This window comes from Fusarium verticillioides, chromosome 5, assembly GCF_000149555.1.
Source record: "Fusarium verticillioides 7600 chromosome 5, whole genome shotgun sequence".
Classification (NCBI taxonomy): Eukaryota; Fungi; Ascomycota; class Sordariomycetes; order Hypocreales; family Nectriaceae; genus Fusarium; species Fusarium verticillioides.
Window position 1 is genome coordinate 221509 of NC_031679.1, and position 17206 is coordinate 238714.

The 17206-nt window shown below is 49.9% G+C and overlaps 9 protein-coding genes across 9 annotated transcripts; 6 read left to right on the top strand and 3 right to left on the bottom strand.

Moving 5' to 3' along the window:
- The first annotated feature begins 134 nt into the window (after positions 1 to 134).
- FVEG_03344 (hypothetical protein) lies at positions 135 to 2803 on the top strand. The gene is made up of 3 exons (XM_018890961.1): positions 135 to 466; positions 520 to 1452; positions 1506 to 2803. Exons 1-3 carry the CDS (start codon positions 225 to 227, stop codon positions 2668 to 2670), a joined length of 2340 nt encoding a protein of 779 aa, XP_018747380.1. The 5' UTR covers positions 135 to 224; the 3' UTR covers positions 2671 to 2803.
- A 188-nt stretch (positions 2804 to 2991) lies between these two features.
- Positions 2992 to 3813, bottom strand: FVEG_03343 (hypothetical protein; the record flags this gene model as incomplete). The annotated part of the gene is made up of 2 exons (XM_018890960.1): positions 2992 to 3404; positions 3609 to 3813. The coding sequence occupies 2 exons, from the start codon at positions 3811 to 3813 to the stop codon at positions 2992 to 2994; spliced, it is 618 nt and encodes a 205-aa protein (XP_018747379.1).
- A 719-nt stretch (positions 3814 to 4532) lies between these two features.
- FVEG_03342 (hypothetical protein) lies at positions 4533 to 5166 on the top strand (the record flags this gene model as incomplete). The annotated part of the gene is made up of 2 exons (XM_018890959.1): positions 4533 to 4662; positions 4754 to 5166. 2 exons carry the CDS (start codon positions 4533 to 4535, stop codon positions 5164 to 5166), a joined length of 543 nt encoding a protein of 180 aa, XP_018747378.1.
- A 52-nt stretch (positions 5167 to 5218) lies between these two features.
- On the bottom strand, positions 5219 to 7925 carry FVEG_03341 (hypothetical protein; the record flags this gene model as incomplete). The annotated part of the gene is made up of 5 exons (XM_018890958.1): positions 5219 to 5684; positions 5737 to 5938; positions 5972 to 6425; positions 6480 to 6682; positions 6809 to 7925. 5 exons carry the CDS (start codon positions 7923 to 7925, stop codon positions 5219 to 5221), a joined length of 2442 nt encoding a protein of 813 aa, XP_018747377.1.
- A 367-nt stretch (positions 7926 to 8292) lies between these two features.
- FVEG_03340 (3-oxoacyl-[acyl-carrier protein] reductase) lies at positions 8293 to 9150 on the top strand (the record flags this gene model as incomplete). Its single annotated transcript, XM_018890957.1, has 3 exons — positions 8293 to 8861; positions 8913 to 9072; positions 9127 to 9150. 3 exons carry the CDS (start codon positions 8293 to 8295, stop codon positions 9148 to 9150), a joined length of 753 nt encoding a protein of 250 aa, XP_018747376.1.
- A 372-nt stretch (positions 9151 to 9522) lies between these two features.
- FVEG_03339 (succinate-semialdehyde dehydrogenase) lies at positions 9523 to 11255 on the top strand. Its single transcript, XM_018890956.1, has 2 exons — positions 9523 to 11010; positions 11063 to 11255. The coding sequence occupies exons 1-2, from the start codon at positions 9655 to 9657 to the stop codon at positions 11204 to 11206; spliced, it is 1500 nt and encodes a 499-aa protein (XP_018747375.1). The 5' UTR covers positions 9523 to 9654; the 3' UTR covers positions 11207 to 11255.
- A 209-nt stretch (positions 11256 to 11464) lies between these two features.
- Positions 11465 to 12763, top strand: FVEG_15243 (hypothetical protein). Its single transcript, XM_018904367.1, has one exon. It carries the CDS (start codon positions 11530 to 11532, stop codon positions 12727 to 12729), a length of 1200 nt encoding a protein of 399 aa, XP_018747374.1. The 5' UTR covers positions 11465 to 11529; the 3' UTR covers positions 12730 to 12763.
- Positions 12764 to 13212: 449 nt separating this feature from the next.
- On the top strand, positions 13213 to 14716 carry FVEG_03338 (hypothetical protein). The gene has a single exon (XM_018890955.1). It carries the CDS (start codon positions 13375 to 13377, stop codon positions 14668 to 14670), a length of 1296 nt encoding a protein of 431 aa, XP_018747373.1. The 5' UTR covers positions 13213 to 13374; the 3' UTR covers positions 14671 to 14716.
- Positions 14717 to 14774: 58 nt separating this feature from the next.
- FVEG_03337 (hypothetical protein) lies at positions 14775 to 16897 on the bottom strand (the record flags this gene model as incomplete). Its single annotated transcript, XM_018890954.1, has 2 exons — positions 14775 to 16398; positions 16536 to 16897. The coding sequence occupies 2 exons, from the start codon at positions 16895 to 16897 to the stop codon at positions 14775 to 14777; spliced, it is 1986 nt and encodes a 661-aa protein (XP_018747372.1).
- Between the last annotated feature and the right edge of the window lie 309 nt (positions 16898 to 17206).

Below are 17206 nucleotides of genomic sequence, written 5' to 3' on the forward strand. Positions count from 1 at the left end.
GAGGAATGCTCTAATGCAAGGTACGCAGTTCTAGACTAGACTGTCACCACTAACCCAAACAAAACACCAAATGCCATTGTCGTATACAATGGATCCCCCCCAATGGTCATTATCTATATATACTCATCAATCTTGACGTTTTCTGTTTTTGTTTTTTCATCATCACTCACTCAGTCATTCATTCGTTCTTTAGTCTTTCTTTAACCATAGTCACTCGTTTCACTATGCGTCTGTCTTCAGGTCTTCTCGTGGCTGTTGCCTCGGGTGCTTTCGCCCAGAGGTTCACCAACAGCAGCACATCTGCTCTTGAGTCTAGCACTACCCTCCCCTCCAACATCGACACCACCACCGGTGCCGCTCCCAGCTCCACCACCAGCCCTGCTGCTTCTCAGTCCGTCGATCTTAGCGACGCCGATCTTGGTCAGGGAACCAGCCTTGTCACTGGTGCCAATGGCCAGCCTGCTGTGTAAGTTATACCCCAAAGGTTTACTATGGTACAGTCATCTGACAAGAATTTAGTCGCATGGCCGCTGGTGCCAACGGTGTTGCTGAGTTCACCTCCTCTCCCGAGATCACTGAGCTCGAGACTGGCAGCCAGATTCAGATCCGCTTCGACATCTCCGTCAGCGCTGTAGTTGAGTCTCGCAAGCGTGACTTCGAGGGCTGCACTCTCGACGTCAAGCTCGACGGCGAGACCATCTACTCCGAGCCCCTTGCCGACACCAACGGCGCTTCAGTTGAGCAGGCCAGCAACCCCACTACCCTCAACTCCGACAAGCCCGATATCCAGTTCCTCCAGTCTTGCGGTTCTGAGCCCGTTCAGCTTGATGTCTCCAACCTCGCTGTCGCTGCTGCCACTGATGGTGGTTCTACTGGTCTTCCCACTGGTGCTGCTACCGAGACTGGTACCGAGACTGGCACTGAGGTCGCTACTGGTACCAACTCCGAGGGTGCTACCACCAACTCTGAGGGTGAGACTGTGATCCCCACTGGCACCGAGACTGGCTCTGCTATCGCTACTGGTACAAACTCTGAGGGTGCTACCACCAACTCCGAGGGCGAGACCGTCATCCCTACTGGATCTGAGACTGCCATCGAGACCAACAGCGCTGGCTTCACCACCAACTCTGAGGGTGAGACCGTCTTCCCTACTGGTACTCAGACCGGCTCTGCCATTGCTACCGGTACCAACTCCGAGGGTGCCACTACCAACTCTGAGGGCGAGACTGTTGTTCCTACTGGTACTGCCACTGGCACCGAGGCTTCTGCTTCCGCCTCTGCTACCTCCCCCGCTGGCTTCCCCGGTTCCGTCGGTGTCTTCACCCTCTTCGGCTGTGTCGGTTCTTCCGCTGGTTTCCCCACCTTCGAGCTTGCCGAGACCAACGCTCAGATGGACCTCGAGCGTTGTGCTTCTCTCTGCACTGGCCGTGCCTACTTCGGTGTTTACGATACGTGAGTCTCCTCCATACTCATTTGCTACTATTACATCTTACTGACCTTTCTAGTGCTTGCTACTGTGGTGATGAGATTGACGCCGACAACACCAGCCGCGTTGATATCGACCAGTGTGACATCGAGTGCCCTGGCGACAAGGACAACTTCTGTGGTGGTGATGGCCGCCTCAACCGTCTCCGCGCTCGTCAAGCTGTTCCCGCTGGCCGTCTCCTGACCGTCTACGCCTCTGCCATCGGCGCCGGTGCCACCGTCACTGACTCCGTCACCCAGACCGTCACCGACGAGACCACCATCACCACCACCTTCACCACTGCCATCACTGGCGCTGAGACCACCACCACCGCTACCGTCACCGCTGTCCAGATCTGCGTCAACGGAAAGTGCTACAGCCAGGGCTCTGACCGCACCGTCTTCATCTTCATCGAGGTCAACGGCAGCGACTGCGACAACGAGTGGGTCTACATCACCGAGGAGTGCTCTTGCCAGGGCGGCAAGCAATACGTCCCTAAGTTCTGCTCCGGTGGAAGCTGTGCCGGCGAGATCGTCTACAAGACCCAGGAGTGCCATGACTGGTGGAACCACGAGACCTTCTTCGTCGCTGCTGACTGCGGCTGCAAGGAGGAGACCGTTATCTACAAGCCTTGGGAGAACAGCTGGGGTACCCCCAACAACTGCAAGGCTGAGCTCGTCCCTGTCTGCTCTGGCCCCAAGTGCCCCGTTGTCAAGGTTCCCACCCACGGCGGTTACACTCACCCCTTTACCAACGGCACCTGGACCAACGGTACCGCTCACTGCTCTGGTCCTCATTGCCCCAGCCCTGTTCCTCAGTGCTCCGGCCCCAAGTGCCCTGCTCCTCACTGCTCCGGCCCCCACTGCCCCAGCCCTGTTCCTCAGTGCTCCGGCCCCAAGTGCCCTGCTCCTCACTGCTCCGGCCCCCACTGCCCCAGCCCTGCTCCTGTCTGCTCTGGCCCCAGCTGCCCCAGCACCAAGGTCGTCACCCTTGTTCCTCAGTGCAGCGGTGCTAGCTGCCCCGCCAAGCCCACTGGTTCTCAGGAGACCGGTGTTCCTTGCAACGGTGCTGACTGCCACGTTGCCACTGCCACTGACAGCAGCCCCAAGCCCACTGGCACCGTCCCCGCCATCGTCAACGGTGCCGGCAAGCAGGTCGTTGGAGCTGCTACTCTCTTCGCTGCTCTCTTTGCGGCCCTTCTCTAGATGTTAGCATCTCCTTCAACCTCTTCTTCTTCCGGGGCCTTTTAGAATAATGACCTTCTAGTCGAGCTATTAATTAGACCTTCATTTTGCATGCTTAAACTTGACTTTGTCCCTGTGACTACTGAATTTTCAGCCCCTGTGAATGGTTAGTCTAGCTTGGTTACTAGACTCAATTTGTGGGACAGTTCAATTGAACCTGTAGAGCTATTGAATTGTGGCGTAGCTGAACCTAAAGGGTGCCCTGCCAGTGTAATGAAGCCGGGAAGTATCGCCGATACCTTATCTCATGCTATCAAAGCTAGTTGACCGTGCGAAGCTAGACTATTGAAACAGTGTCTTGCTTGGGTCCGTCCAAACTCGACCAGCTACAGTCCCCTCTGCCAGCTGCTTGATAGTCTCTGGTATCCCCTCAAAGGCACCCTCGTTAAGCTCAGGCGTAATGGAACCCTCAGCTATAATTGTCAGAACATCCTTGAGGTCCCGCATTGACGCGCCAATGGATCCCACAATAGTGAGGCCCTTGAGGATGTACACCGAACCCGTGTTTGATGGAATCGTGACATCCGACGACGCGAGACCAACAGTGACAACTTTGCCGCCTGGCTTCACAGCCTTAATTGCAGCTGAAGTGGTTGTAAAGTGGCCGAAAAAGTCAACAATAATATCAAATGCTAAGCCAGCATTGGTTGCATCATCAAGCGATGCAAAACAGTCCTTAGCCCCATATCCTTGTGCTTAAACAAACTTGTCCTTATTGACATCGAAACCATACACGGTAGATCCTTTCAGACTGGCAAATTGCAGACTATACATACCCAGTCCGCCCAGACCAACAATGCCCATTATCAATCCAGGCTAAGCGCCGGCTTCACCAACGACAGCGTGATAAGAAGTCGCCAACGCATCTATCGCAACAGCAGCTTATGCAAAAGATATACCATCAGGTATCTTGACGAGAATCTTCTGTGGCGCAACGACATATTGGCCATAACCACCATCAAGGCTCAGCCCGACGTATGCGCCGTTGATGCGCTCTGAGACAGGGTGCATTAGGAGGGCGAGTGTGACAGAGTCTCCGATCTGATAGCCAGAGACATTTCGACCGAGCTTTCTAACCAGGCCTGCGACTTCGTGGCCGAGCATGATCGGCTTTTTGGCGATGTAGTCGTCTTCATGGCCACTGACAATGTGTCAATCTGAGTGGCATATTCCTGCGGCCTTGACCTCGATGAGAGCACTCTCATCATCTGGCTTCAGAATAGGCAGTTCTTTAAGTTGAAGACTGTTGGTGGGATTATCATAAGAAAAGACTCTTATCATATTGTGAGTAGTGAATGAAACAGCTTAGAACTTTGAGTACATGATTATCGAGTTAAACCGGTAAGTTACTGGCCTTAAGTAATCATTTTGGCAAAGCATTTCTAGGAAACAAGCCATTGAAATATTCTTCACATTGTTTCCGAGGCTGGTTTTGATGAACATTATTGGTCTCAATGGGGGGAATATCGATCCGCGGAGTACCGGACATGTTTGGTACTAGAAGATAGACTACTGTGGAGGATCAAGTCCCGGTGAGTACTGGACATGTTGGAAACGTCATTCACACGGGCCCGGGCTCGGACACCATACCACTGTAAATGAGACTGGACTTATATCATATCAGGCAGTTGACATAAAATGGCCAATCTCGCTGATGTGCTGAAACTGAAATCGCTGAGTTAACACTCCAATAAAAAAGCTCCTTACTGATTCCTCCAACGTCCATCGCCATCGTTTTCGGATCACTCTCTGTGAAAGGCGACAGGGCCATTCCCGTGTTCGCACCACCCTACGTCTCCCAAGAACCATTTTACTTCAGCGACATGACTATCGTCGCCATCTCATACCGCATTCAAGTCTCGCAGATTCAACACCTTGTGCCTCAAGAACTCGAACTGGAAGACCAACCAATAATGACTTCTTTATTCATCCACTATGGCACTTCTACCGCGGGTGAATACAACAAATACGTTCACACCGTGCGGGTCAAGTATAACAACGAAACATATGACTACTCACTAGTTCTCGTTCTTGATGATGATAGCGCCATCTTCGCTGGGAAGGGAAATCTTTGGGTATCCCAAGATCTTTGGAAAAGTCAATTTTCACCCTTCTGCTGGGTCGAGAGTCATGATGGGAAACGTCGAACGTCCGGCGGCAAGATCTCTGATTGAGTTTGAGCTTGCACCAAAGGCGATTCTTGGTAATTCGGTGGGAGACGCGACTCCGCCTAAGGTGCTGAATTTGCGCGTCATCCCCAGTACAAACCCAGCTGAGCCTGCGTTGAGGGAGTTTGTGGTTGTTGATATGCAGTTTGAGTTTAGTGAGAGATGGAGTGGACCAGGAAGTCTCAAGTTCAATAAGGGATTTGCGTCGACTCCATGGGCTAATCTGGACGTTGATTCGTATGTTAGCAAGGCGGTTCTGGGTAACAAAGCTGAACGCTTTCCTCTTTGATAACTGAACAATAGGTTCCCACATAGCATCGAAGGCCTTTCAATTGCAGCTCTTATAGAAGTGACTGTTCAACAGGCGACACAACAGCTTCCAATACGTCTGCACATCGCCCAGCCGTAGGAGCCTCGTCCTCCCAATATCGAATCTTCTTGATCAATCTCTTAATATCGCCGCGCCAGTCCATCTCATGAACAGCATGAAATTTCCTAGACTTGACGACTGCCATGATGCAGAGAGCAGACGCTGTTGAAGATCTGAAATGATAATACGTTATGTGGTTTCGGTAGTGTAGGTACCCAATGATAATGGCGAGAAAATGACAGGAGAGGCCTTTGTCAACAAAGGGACTAATGTGAGCCTGTTCTCTGTCACTCATGGTGGAATGAGCGGCATAGTATAGAAATGGCCGATAAATGAGACACTTAAGTTCCAGAATTCTAGCGTAGAGTAAGAGAGCTAGTTTTTTGGTAGGCAGAGCACCCATGGTGATTTGAGCCATAAGAGGCATTGTCTGAGCCCTACTCCATGTTAGTCCCAAGATATGGTGCTGGAATATGAGGGGCGGCTCACCAGTTTTCCAACTGATCCTCAATCTGTGACACTGCTGAAATAAGTGCTTCTATACTGAGAGATCCTGAAGTCCCCAGGCCTTTCCCATCCCTATACAATAAGTTGAATGCACGGTTGTTAAACCTTCTGAGTGTTATCTCAGTAAGGTAATAGTACCAACTCTCCTCCTGCACACTACCAAGGTCTTCGGCTAAGGTTTCCCCTGGTGGTGGAAATATGGCATGTCAAGGATGACTGGCGTTTATCTTAGGAGGAGCAGGTAGCTCGGACCCAGCATCATGTAAATCCTTCAGAACACTTTGAGGAAGTTGCAGATCGAGACCAAGCTCGACTTGGGATTTGAGACAGCTCCAGTAAAAGCTTCGAGCTAGTCGCGTCGGCTGCGCCTCTTCACGCGACAGATATTTCCAGTAAATATAGAAGATACTGGCAGCATGCTCAAATTGGGACCAGGCGCGTAGAGGAGCGAGAGTGAAGATGTGGTATACCCCAGCAAAGAAGTAGCACTGAGCAGTTAGGAGACTCTGATCCAACATGCCAAGGCTTTGCCTAGCTAGTTCAAAGTAGGCACTCGCCATTTTCAAGCCTTCACCTTGTGATTCGACGGAGGACGCGGTTAATGTGTCTGATGGTGAAGTCACCATGGTATCATAAGGTTTTGCTATGCATCCCAGGGCACAGGCGATGAGCTAAGAGATGTTTCAGTATATTCTAGCTTTTTGGAGGCGCTTTGTTTCACGCACCACTATGCATGACTCTCCATCCCATGTGATACGGGTTTCTGAAATGCGCAAACTATGAGAGTAGATCTCATCAACGTCAAGAATCGGGTTCACAGGATGAACATGCTGCAAGAATTGCCGTACTAGTCTTGGTATTTCCTTCTCATCCACTGCGGCAGGCCTCACATCCGCATTGCGCCGTGGTCCTTGCCTCGGCACTTGAGCTGATCTGCCGAGCACGATTCACAATTATTCGGGTTCAGGTTCACGCTTTCTGATTTCACCAACTGCTTCATAGATGTCCTGTCATACCTCGTGCTAATTCTTCAACAAATCTTTCAGGACCTTACAAACGGCATCTCCAACCTCACTACACTTGGCACTACCCCCAAGATCCTTCGTCCTAATCTCCAACCCGCCACCCTCCTTGGCATCAAGAACCTTTGCTACAGACTGCTCAATGGCATCGGCCTCCTTCTCCAGCAAGAATGAGTATCGCAACATCATAGCCAAACTCAAGATCTGCGCCACCGGATTGGCGAGGTTCTTGCCCGAGATATCAGGCGCACTTCCATGAACAGGTTCGTAGATGCCCTTGCAGGATCCTTCGCCTGGCACGCCAGCGAGACTTGCGCTGGGAAGGACACCGAGAGTGCCGGTAATGCCACCGGAGATGTCGGAGAGCACATCGCCGAATGTGTTGTCGGTGTGAATGACGCTGTTGTTGAAGCGCTTTGGGTCAAGAACCATTAGCATGGCGAGACTGTCGGCAAGTTGATGGCGGAGATCAATGTCTGTGAGTTCCTTGCTGAAGATATCTGTAGTTGCACGCCTCCAGAGACGACCACTAGCAAGAACATTGGCCTTGTCTGCACTCCAAACAACGGGCTTACTTGCATCATTCTTCTTCTCACTGCTCGCATGCAAGATCCTCGCAACAGCTGCACTCACACGAGCCAATCTCTCAACCTCAGGTCGAGAATAGATCCAAAGATCAGAAGCTTCATCTTCACTCTCCTCCTTCTTGCCAAAGTAAGCACCACCGCAATTCTCTCTAACAACGATGAACTTTGTCCCCGCTACAAGCTCAGCCTTGATAGGCGAGGCGCTAACTAGTGATGGGACAAGAATCTCGCAGGGTCGCAAGTTGGCGAAAGCATCGAGACGCTGACGCAGCTTTAAGAGTCCTGACTCTGGAGTTGGTTCTACGCCTGCCCATTCTGGACCGCCGATGCTGCCGAAGAGAACGGCGTCGCTGGCTAGAGCTTTGTCGAGGACTGCGTCTGTGACGGGAGTGCCATGTTTGTCGATACTGCATCCGCCGACGATGTCTGTGTCTCGCTCGAAGCGGATGTCTGGGCGACTTTCTTCGATTATATCGAGGACTTTGAGGGCCTCGGCCATGATTTCAGGACCGACATGGTCACCGGGCAGAATGAGGACGCGAAATACTTTGTTCTCTGACATGATGTAAGGTATGTGATGGAGTGAGTGATGAGCGGGTTGGAGAGGACTGGAGTCTACAAGATAATGGAAGTCAGTCTAGTGTTTGGTCTGCCGATCTCGGACTGATAATTATGCCCGTTGATGATGACGGATGCAGCCAAGACTTTTTTATTCCTGTGACTGCTAAATTACCCCGCACTCACTAATTCTGCCCCCGTATTCATTGGTTTCCTCTTCTGGAAGGCATTGAAACGGAGTCTGCCACCCGACAAGTCACTAAAACGTGGGGAAGCCAATCACCACATAAAAATACAGACCAACCAAGACAACACTCCTCCTCTCACCCAATCTACATACTCAACCTCATCAAAGTCTCATACTCATCATCATGTCAGGCCGTCTTCAAGGAAAGACCGCAATCGTCACAGGCGGCGCATCAGGCTTCGGCAAAGGCATCGCCACAAAATTCATCTCCGAAGGCGCCAACGTCATAATCACCGACCTCAACGGCCAACAAGGCCAAGCCGTCGCCCAAGAACTATCCTGCGCCTTCACCCAAGCAGACGTGACCAACCCCGATGACTGGCGCCGCGTTCTCGAGTTTGCTATTGAAAAGTACAAACAGCTCGACATCGTCGTCAACAATGCTGGGGCGGCTTACTCCAAGAAGCCAACTGAAGATGTCACGCCCAAGGACTTTGATCTTGTGATGAATGTCAATGTAAAGAGTGTTTATTACTCTACTAATGTGCTGGTGCCTTACTTTTTGAAGGAGGGCAGACCGGGGTGTTTTATTCAGGTTGCGAGTACGGCGGGTATTAGACCTAGGCCTGAGTTGACGTGGTATAATGCCTCGAAGGCGGCTGTTATTAATGCTACCAAGACGATGGCTGTTGAGTATGGGCCCAAGCAGATTCGGTTCAACTCTGTTTCTCCCGTTGTTGGAAGCACTGGCATGTAAGTGTCCCTTTGCCCTTGGCTGTGAGAGCAACCTAATTGACTTGATAGGACACATTTGTTTATCGGCAAGCCGGATACTGAGGAGAACAGAAAGGGCTTTGTTTCCACCATTCCCATGGGTAGACCTTCGACACCTAGCGATATCGCCAATGCTTGTTGCTACTTGGCCAGTGATGAAGCATCTTTCATTACTGGTGTTGATCTTGAGGTATGGTCAAAATGTATGGGTTGCGACATACTAATGCTAACATGAATATTAAAGGTTGATGGAGGGCGCTGCGTGTAAGCTTGGGAACATGATCAAGGAAGTTTGTTATTATTTTTTTCAAAATGAATAAAATTAAAAACATCAACAATTGCATACCACATCGTCTGCCAAATGTTTTTCGACTTCATGACCAGGACTACTCCAAATTGTACTCGTGAAGCCATATCCAGTGAATTACTGTCTGGTTCTGCATACCCAGTGCCACGGAGCGATGCTGATAATTTTCCCGCGATCGTTAGCTCAAGCTGCACGCATTCCACGATTAGATTCCCTTCCTGATTGGGCCTTAGTGGCAGATGTTCCTGTGATGCTTCAGCGCGGGGTAAAAGCGGACCTTGCCATGGTCCCTGTGACGGGTCCGGTACCTGAACCGGAAGGATATCATCGGCCGATTGACGGACCAAGAAACTAACTCTGGCGATCTATCATATCAGCACGTACCATCATCAACCTTTTCTTGAGATAATCACTCCCCATACTCTCGTCCAGCTCCCTCATTCCATACTACGCACAAATATCATCATGGGAAGCTCACATCATCTCCCCTTCAACCTCACAGACGAGTCCCTCCTTCGTCCCAAGTCTCTCATCAATGGAGAATTCGTCTCCTCAAAAGAAGGCAAGACTTTCAATGTCATCGACCCAGGAACCGGCATGACATGGACATCATGCCCAGACTGCACAGCATCCGACGTCGATGCAGCAGTGAAGTCGTCTTATGAAGCCTTCAAGAGCTACTCCAAGACAACACCGCGCTTCCGTGCTCAGACCATCATGAAGTGGTATAATCTGATGGTTGCCGCACGAGAGGATCTAGCGCATATTCTTGTTCATGAGACTGGCAAGCCCTTGGAAGAGGCCCGCGGCGAAATTGACTATGCTCTTACGTTCGTCTGGTGGTTCTCCGGTGAAGCAGACAGGGCGCATGGGTCCTCTCTTACCTGTGCTATTCCTGGTAGACGCGCTATGACTATCAAACAACCTATCGGCGTTGCAGCTGCTCTTGTGCCTTGGAACTTCCCCATCGCTCTAGCATTACGCAAAGCAGCAGCCGCACTTGCTGCAGGTTGCACAATGGTCATCAAGCCCTCGCCCGAGACACCCCTCACAGCAGTCTCAGTCGCTTATCTAGCGTTAAAAGCAGGCTTTCCGCCCGGTGCCCTCAACGTGGTTACAACATCCCTCGAGAATACACCAGCAGTCGCTGAAGCTCTTTGTCTGAACCCGCTTGTGAAGAAGGTGAGCTTCACTGGTAGCACGAGAGTTGGCAAGATTATCGCCAGTCTATGTGCCCAGAATCTCAAGAAGACGACGTTTGAGCTTGGTGGGAACTGCCCCTTCATCGTGTTCGATGACGCCAATGTTGATCAGGCTATGAACCAGCTTATGGCTCTGAAGTGGAGGCACGCGGGTCAAGCTTGTGTCACGTCTAACCGAGTCTTTGTTCAGAGTAATATCTACGATTCTTTTGTTGAGAGACTCGTATCTGAAACTCGAAAGCTGAAGCTAGGTCATGGTATGATGAAAGGTGCCACGCTAGGCGCATTGACGACTACAAGAGGCCTCGACAAGGCGGAGGAGTTGTATCAAGATGCTGTCAGCAAAGGAGCAAAAGCTGTCCTTGGAACAGGGAAACGCTACGACGGAGAGGGCTATTTCATGGAACCGACTATCTTGACCGAAATGAAGGACGAAATGCTCATGACGCACGAGGAGATCTTTGCTCCTCTTCTGGGCGTCTATCGCTTTGAGTCAGAAGAAGAGGTTGTCCAAAGAGCCAACGACACACCCTATGGCTTAGCGAGCTATGTATTCACCAAGAATGTGGATAGGCTGTGGAGGATGTTTGAGAACCTTGACGCCGGAATGATTGGATTGGTAAGTCGATCTTCAAGATTTGTTGGTACGGAAAAGCTAACTTTTGGTGTAGAACACAGGTAACAGCTCTTCAGCTGAGGCGCCTTTTGGAGGAATTAAGGATAGTGGGCATGGAAAGGAGAGTGGTAAGGATGTTGCTATTGACGAGTTCTTGATCACCAAGACGGGCACGATGACTGTTGAAGGGCAATATTGACCTGTATGATTTAACCTAGAACTACCAAATATTGACTTAAAGTTCTACGACTTTTTTATGTATTTCTATCAAGACTCTGCCCATTTGCTTGTTGTATGCTCATATCTAAGCCAGATCCGCATGGGGCTCCAGCAAACGTCTCCGCTATCGCATTAGCCACTAATCTTGCCGCGAGATCTCGGAAAATACTTTTGCCGGTCGTGAATTGTAATTTTTTTCCTTTTTCGCCAATATCTCGCTTAGCAGCAACCCTGTGCTATTCACCCAAGCTCGTGCTAGATTACTCTAAAATCGTCAAAATATCCATATATTAGGGATCTACCATGAAGAAGTTCAAACGCAGTGCACAATCGCAACCAAAGCATGGCAAACCGGCGTCTAGCGGTGCATCCAAGGCACCAGTTGCACCACCAGTACGCCGCCCAGGTTGGACTGGCCCCAGCTATTTACACAAACCCGCCAAAAAGACGCCTACACCAGTAAAGGAAACTAGCTCGATACAACAGATTCAGAGCCTATCTGTTAAGCATCAACAGCTCATTCTTGACACAATCAGAACTTCATTCCCTGCTGTGGACGAGTTCGACACCTTGAAGCCAGTATTGCGCGAGATCAGAGAAGCGCTTGAGCAAAAGGACTACAGCAAAGCGTTCGGGAGCCAAGAGTTCTTGGAGGCTTATACGATTCGATGGAGCCCGAGTAGAGCTTTGACAGTTGGGAGTGTGTTGGCGTGGATGTGCAGTGAGATGAACGAGGCTGCATGGGTTCAACAGTTTCTTCACAATGAAAAGCCTTCCAAGATTGTGTGCTTTGGACGAGGAGGATCTGACTTGTTAGCGTGCGTTGCATTGCTGAAGCACTCTCATGAGAGCAAACTAGATGAACTTCCCCGGCTAGAGTCATCTGATCATAACGACAGTGCCATGGTTGACCTCAACCTCATTGATAGACACGATTGGTCAGACATTGTCGCAAAACTACAACATACTCTTACGAATCCTCCTCCTCTTTCCAAATACGCGACGGAAAAGGCACGCGCTTCAAATATCTCCGCTATCCCATCTCAAGTCATAAATCTAGCAGTCAACAACCTCGACATCCTCGAAAGCGACAGCACAACTCTGTGTACGATGATTGGGCCCAACCCGGCACTCATCACTCTCTTCTTCACGCTCCACGAATTCTATTCAATCTCAATATCCAAAACCACAGCTTTCTTGTTGAGATTGACTGAGACAGCGCCCAAAGGAAGCCTCTTACTTGTAGTGGATAGCCCCGGAGCTGACGTTGTGCTGCCTGGTAGTAGTGACAAAGGGGAGGAAAAGAGATACCCGCTTGAGTGGCTACTTTACCAGGCGCTATTACCGCCCAAGAGCGCAAGTTCGGAGGCGCAGGGAGAACCAGTATGGAGGAAACTTATTGATAGTGGTTATGAAAAGGAGTACAAGTTACCTACAGGACTGAGATATCCAGGAAGTTTGGAGAATACCAGATTCCAGGTGCACCTATTAGAGCGTTTATAGGAGGATGCTTATAATACCAGGTTTTGATGCAACAGTTGTTCTGAAATTAAATTGATAACCACACTGTAATCGTTGTGTATCAAGCCTCATCACCATGCATGCAAGTCACGGCTCTAGACTCTAAAATCGCGAGACAATGCCGGCGAAAGTATCCCATGATATCTTCATGAATAGTTATATAGTGTTTGAGCTAACTCTACCTTATAAAACTTATTCTCGCACGTAGTTATGCAGAGTCTTGAAAATAAATTGGTTTATTTAGGGTAAACCGGAGCCGGAATCGTCAAAAGCGGATTAGCGTGAGAGTGAATATCAGGACTATTCCCGTGGCTATACCCGTCGCTGCGATAACGCTTTGATTCCTGTGATGCTGATAAGACGACTCGAGTTCATCGGAGCGTGCCACCCCCGCAAGCGTCTCCGGTTGTGCACCAGACCGAACAAGGAAAGCAACCAAATCTTTAGCCAAGTCCGCGCTATCTACACGAGTCAACAACCAAGAACGCATGATAAGCAGATCCAACTTTAATCCTGCATCTGCGTTATATCCTCCATCTCCGTTTCTGCCCCATAATCCACCTCATTCGGAAAGTAATCTATCATCCATCACAAGCACCATTACCTCTTTCTGCTTTGATCTTAATAATGCCTCGGTCAAAGACCAGCAATTTTCCAAGGGGCAAACCACGTGGTATACGCCGAGATCGGGACTGTCAGACCTGCAAAGCCCGGGGCGTCAAATGCGATCTCAACAGACCGCGCTGCCGACCCTGCGTCGAATCAGGATACGCATGCGGAGATTATCCACAGCGCGTCGTATGGGCGGCGAATCCGACGCCGAAGCCGAGCAGGGCTGAGAATAGAAGCGCCGCTGTTATTGAGAAATCGCTTGCGACGGACCAGCATGAGGTTGTGGAGCATCTGTTGGCGTTTGGGAGTAGTTTGAAGACTGCGAGGCTGGCGACGAATGATGATGTTTGTGTGGATCAGGGTCTGGGGCTTATTGATCAGGTTGATTACTTTTTGAGGGCAAGGATTAGTAAGAGGAGGGGATCGACGGCTGATACTGCTTTGCCGACTTCACCATCATCGTTATCATCTGGGGAGGGGGCGCAGGATGAGGATACGCTTATGTGGCATCGACTTGCAGCTCTCAAGAGTCTTAGTGAGGCTTTGAATACTGCTGATCCAGCTGCTTTTCTGGGTATAGCCGTCTTTGCTTTCTTCGAAGTCGTCTCAGATGGTGTATTCGGAGAATGGGACTGTCATCTACGTGGAGCCCGCTCGTTACTAGACTGCCATTGCAGCAATAGTGAAGAGTTCCAGCAATTCTCAAGGCGCTTCACAGGCCTAGAAGAGATTGTCGCCTACTTCGCATGGTGGGATACCATTGGCGCCCTGGTCAGACAGTCCACCAGCAACACCAAGAGCGGCCTCATCTTTGACGACTGGCATCGAAGTTCGCTCGGGCAAGACTTTTTCGACAGAGTTGGATGCCCAGCAGAGACATTCTGGCTATTCGTTTCTCTGGTCCAAAGCAAAGAGTCCACCAATTTATCAGAAAGCCTCACTCGAGCGATGGCGCAGCTTCTAAAGCTCGGAATGGACAAGACGGAAAAGGGCAAATGCAGTGACATCTACCGCTGCGCCGCTGTCATAGCCGTTCTCACAACCCAAAGCTCCGAAGAGAGGTCTTCTGAGGTAACGTTGGAGTTTGCTGTGGATAGGATTTGCCATATCATTGAGTCCGCTTGCTCGAGATCCCGATATTATCCACACATGGCTACACCTGCATACTTAGCAGCTATGAGAGCAACTAAATCAGCGCAATGCAAGATATTGGGGGCGTACTGGAGGAATTGTCAAATGGGAGATATTCCTCGATACTCTGGGGTTCACATACAATATGAAGAGATATGGAGGAAGAAGGGCTTGATATGATGAAACACAATAAGTAATAGATCTTAATGAAAATAATAGTTGTAGTTCAACTACATCGTGCTTAAATCTTTTAAAAAGAGAGCCACTTCATAGTTGAATAGCTCTTACACTAACCTGACTTCTGACTCCCCTACACTTTCGAACCACTCCATTTTACATACCTGAAAAACTCCTATTCGCTGAAAAACCCCATCATCGTTCTTGCAGAGCATAAGCCCCTCCTCAAGTGTAAGCTGCAAACACCAGAGGTCTTCAATACCCTCTTCATCAAAGTCGAAAATTCCTAGCGCCACAAACATTGACATATCTTTATTCAGCATTCCTTCCTTCATCTCTTTACTTCCAAGCACAACTGGCCGACGCATAGTACCCGCTGGCCTCTTTTGTTTTCGCAGGGAAGCAATGAACTCACTTGACGGTGTTCTCGTCAGGATAATTGCTTCTTGAACACACCCCAAAAGTTGCAGCTCGCAAGACGGCATGTGTAGCGCGTCAGCTCCACAGTGATGATCTACCGTCCAACGGCCTTGCTTCGGCCTTATCAGCGGTCTTCCATTTTGACTCTCCGTCGTCATCCTCCGAAATTGCTGGAGGGCGAGAGGTTTGACGCCACCTTGAATGGAAGCCCAAGACCACGAAGGCGCTCTAATCACGGGGGCGGGTGCAAAAGAAGTAGGTAAAGGCCTCGTCGCTGGTCCAAAGAAGCTGCTCACTCTATACCCAGGCCTCCAAAGTAAACACCGAACGAGATCACACTCCCAGAGACCGGCTAGGTAGCGTGACTGTAGAGCTTTGGAGATAGGCTCGGCGATGGAGGCAAGGGCAGCGAAGATATCATGAGGATTCGATAGTTGGCGTCTGGAGAAATCGACGACAATCTCGTCCCAATACTGTAGCAGTCGATCCCGCGTCAATTGCGGACTCGCGTTACCAGTCAGAAAGCTGTGTAGCAAGACAGATTTACCTTCCTGATAGCTACGATCTTCCGAGTAACCGGAGGTTCGACATAGGAAAAAAAGCTGCTCTTTGCCGAAGAACACCACCCGACGGCTCAGCCTCTTCTCCTGACAACACCAACCACGAGTCTCAGTGACACCATAGTCAGCGGATCTCAATGGCCCAACAAGAACATTTCCACCTAGGCCATCGCCAAGAGGAAATTCGCAACAGGGAGCATATTGTTTGTAAGTATTGGCGATGAAGGAGTTACGAGCATCGCCTGATCTCCCTGCTGTGATGGTAAGGGTTGCGTAGCCGTATACTTTGGCCATGAGCTTTGACTCGCGTTCCCAGTCCTCTTTGTCGCCTTGTATTATGCATAGAGCGTCGATCCAGATGTATCGGATGCCCAACTGGCGGGCTAATGCTATTGTATCGCGATGTGCAGCTACGAGGCGAGACTCGTCGATGTCTTTCAGCATATCTTTCATCGTCTTGTGATTGAGGGTGAAGGTATCTGTGCCAGGCCCCCAGCAATAAGACAAGGCAAGATATTTCTCCTTCATGCTCTGGTCAGTTACGACAAGTCGTGGAGGCTCCTTTTGAGCAGCGTTGCCAACATCGATGACCCTGGTGGGCATGTCGTAGGTCTTCTCAGCACCACACGCCTGATGGGACTTTGTACATCTATTGAGAAAACCTCGGATTAAGGTGAGGTAGGAGTTTGGCTCATATTCCGCTGTGCAGATCCGTCCAGGTGTTCGCGAACCTGCCGCTGATCCTTCTTTCCTACTCAGCGCATTAGTATTTCTTGTAATATTAGATGAGTTTTGTGTAGTTTAGACTAGACTTGTGGCCTAGAACTTAAATAATCAGACGGAACTGAGTTCTTCCAGCATCGTGCTCTGAAATGAAATAGATCTTACCCGTAGACAGCTAGGTTTATGTAACCAAGTCCATGGCTGCTCTCCTTCACAGAAGTGATGGGGTTATATCTCCCGCACGATACAATGATGCGAGGCTGAGTTAGAGTAGGACTGTAGTCTGTAAAATGGACATAAATCCAGATACCCGGCTCAAACTTAGTAACTCCTTCTGGAACTTCGCCCTTGAGAACAGATTCAATCTCAGAAGATGCCCATTCCAGTTGGAAGCCTGTCCAGCAAAGATGGCAAAAGTCGCAGCCATCTTCAGCACTTTGCTTAAGTGAGGCGAGGCTTGGGTGAAACTCGAGATAGAACCGATCCTGATCAATTGTAAAAGTGCAGCAGAATGAGCAGCGAGGCATAGTTTCTGGGTCTAGTAGTTGGTAAAGACCGTTCTACTTATGTGCAGCGGAGGAGGAGTGCGGGCTGCCGTGTCAGATTGTCGGTCAAGAACGGCATATCTTGAAGGAACCATTACTAAGCCGATGACCTGTCCACATGATGCAGGTTTTAGGTGTAAGTGTCATATGATGGACCAGATTGCAATTCGTAAAGGCAGACACGCAAGAAAATCTATAAAAGGCATTTGAATGCCCCTCAAAGCACGAGGACCAGATAGCATCATCAACAGGACCCACAACTGGCAGAATCATAGCTCACCTCTCACCTTG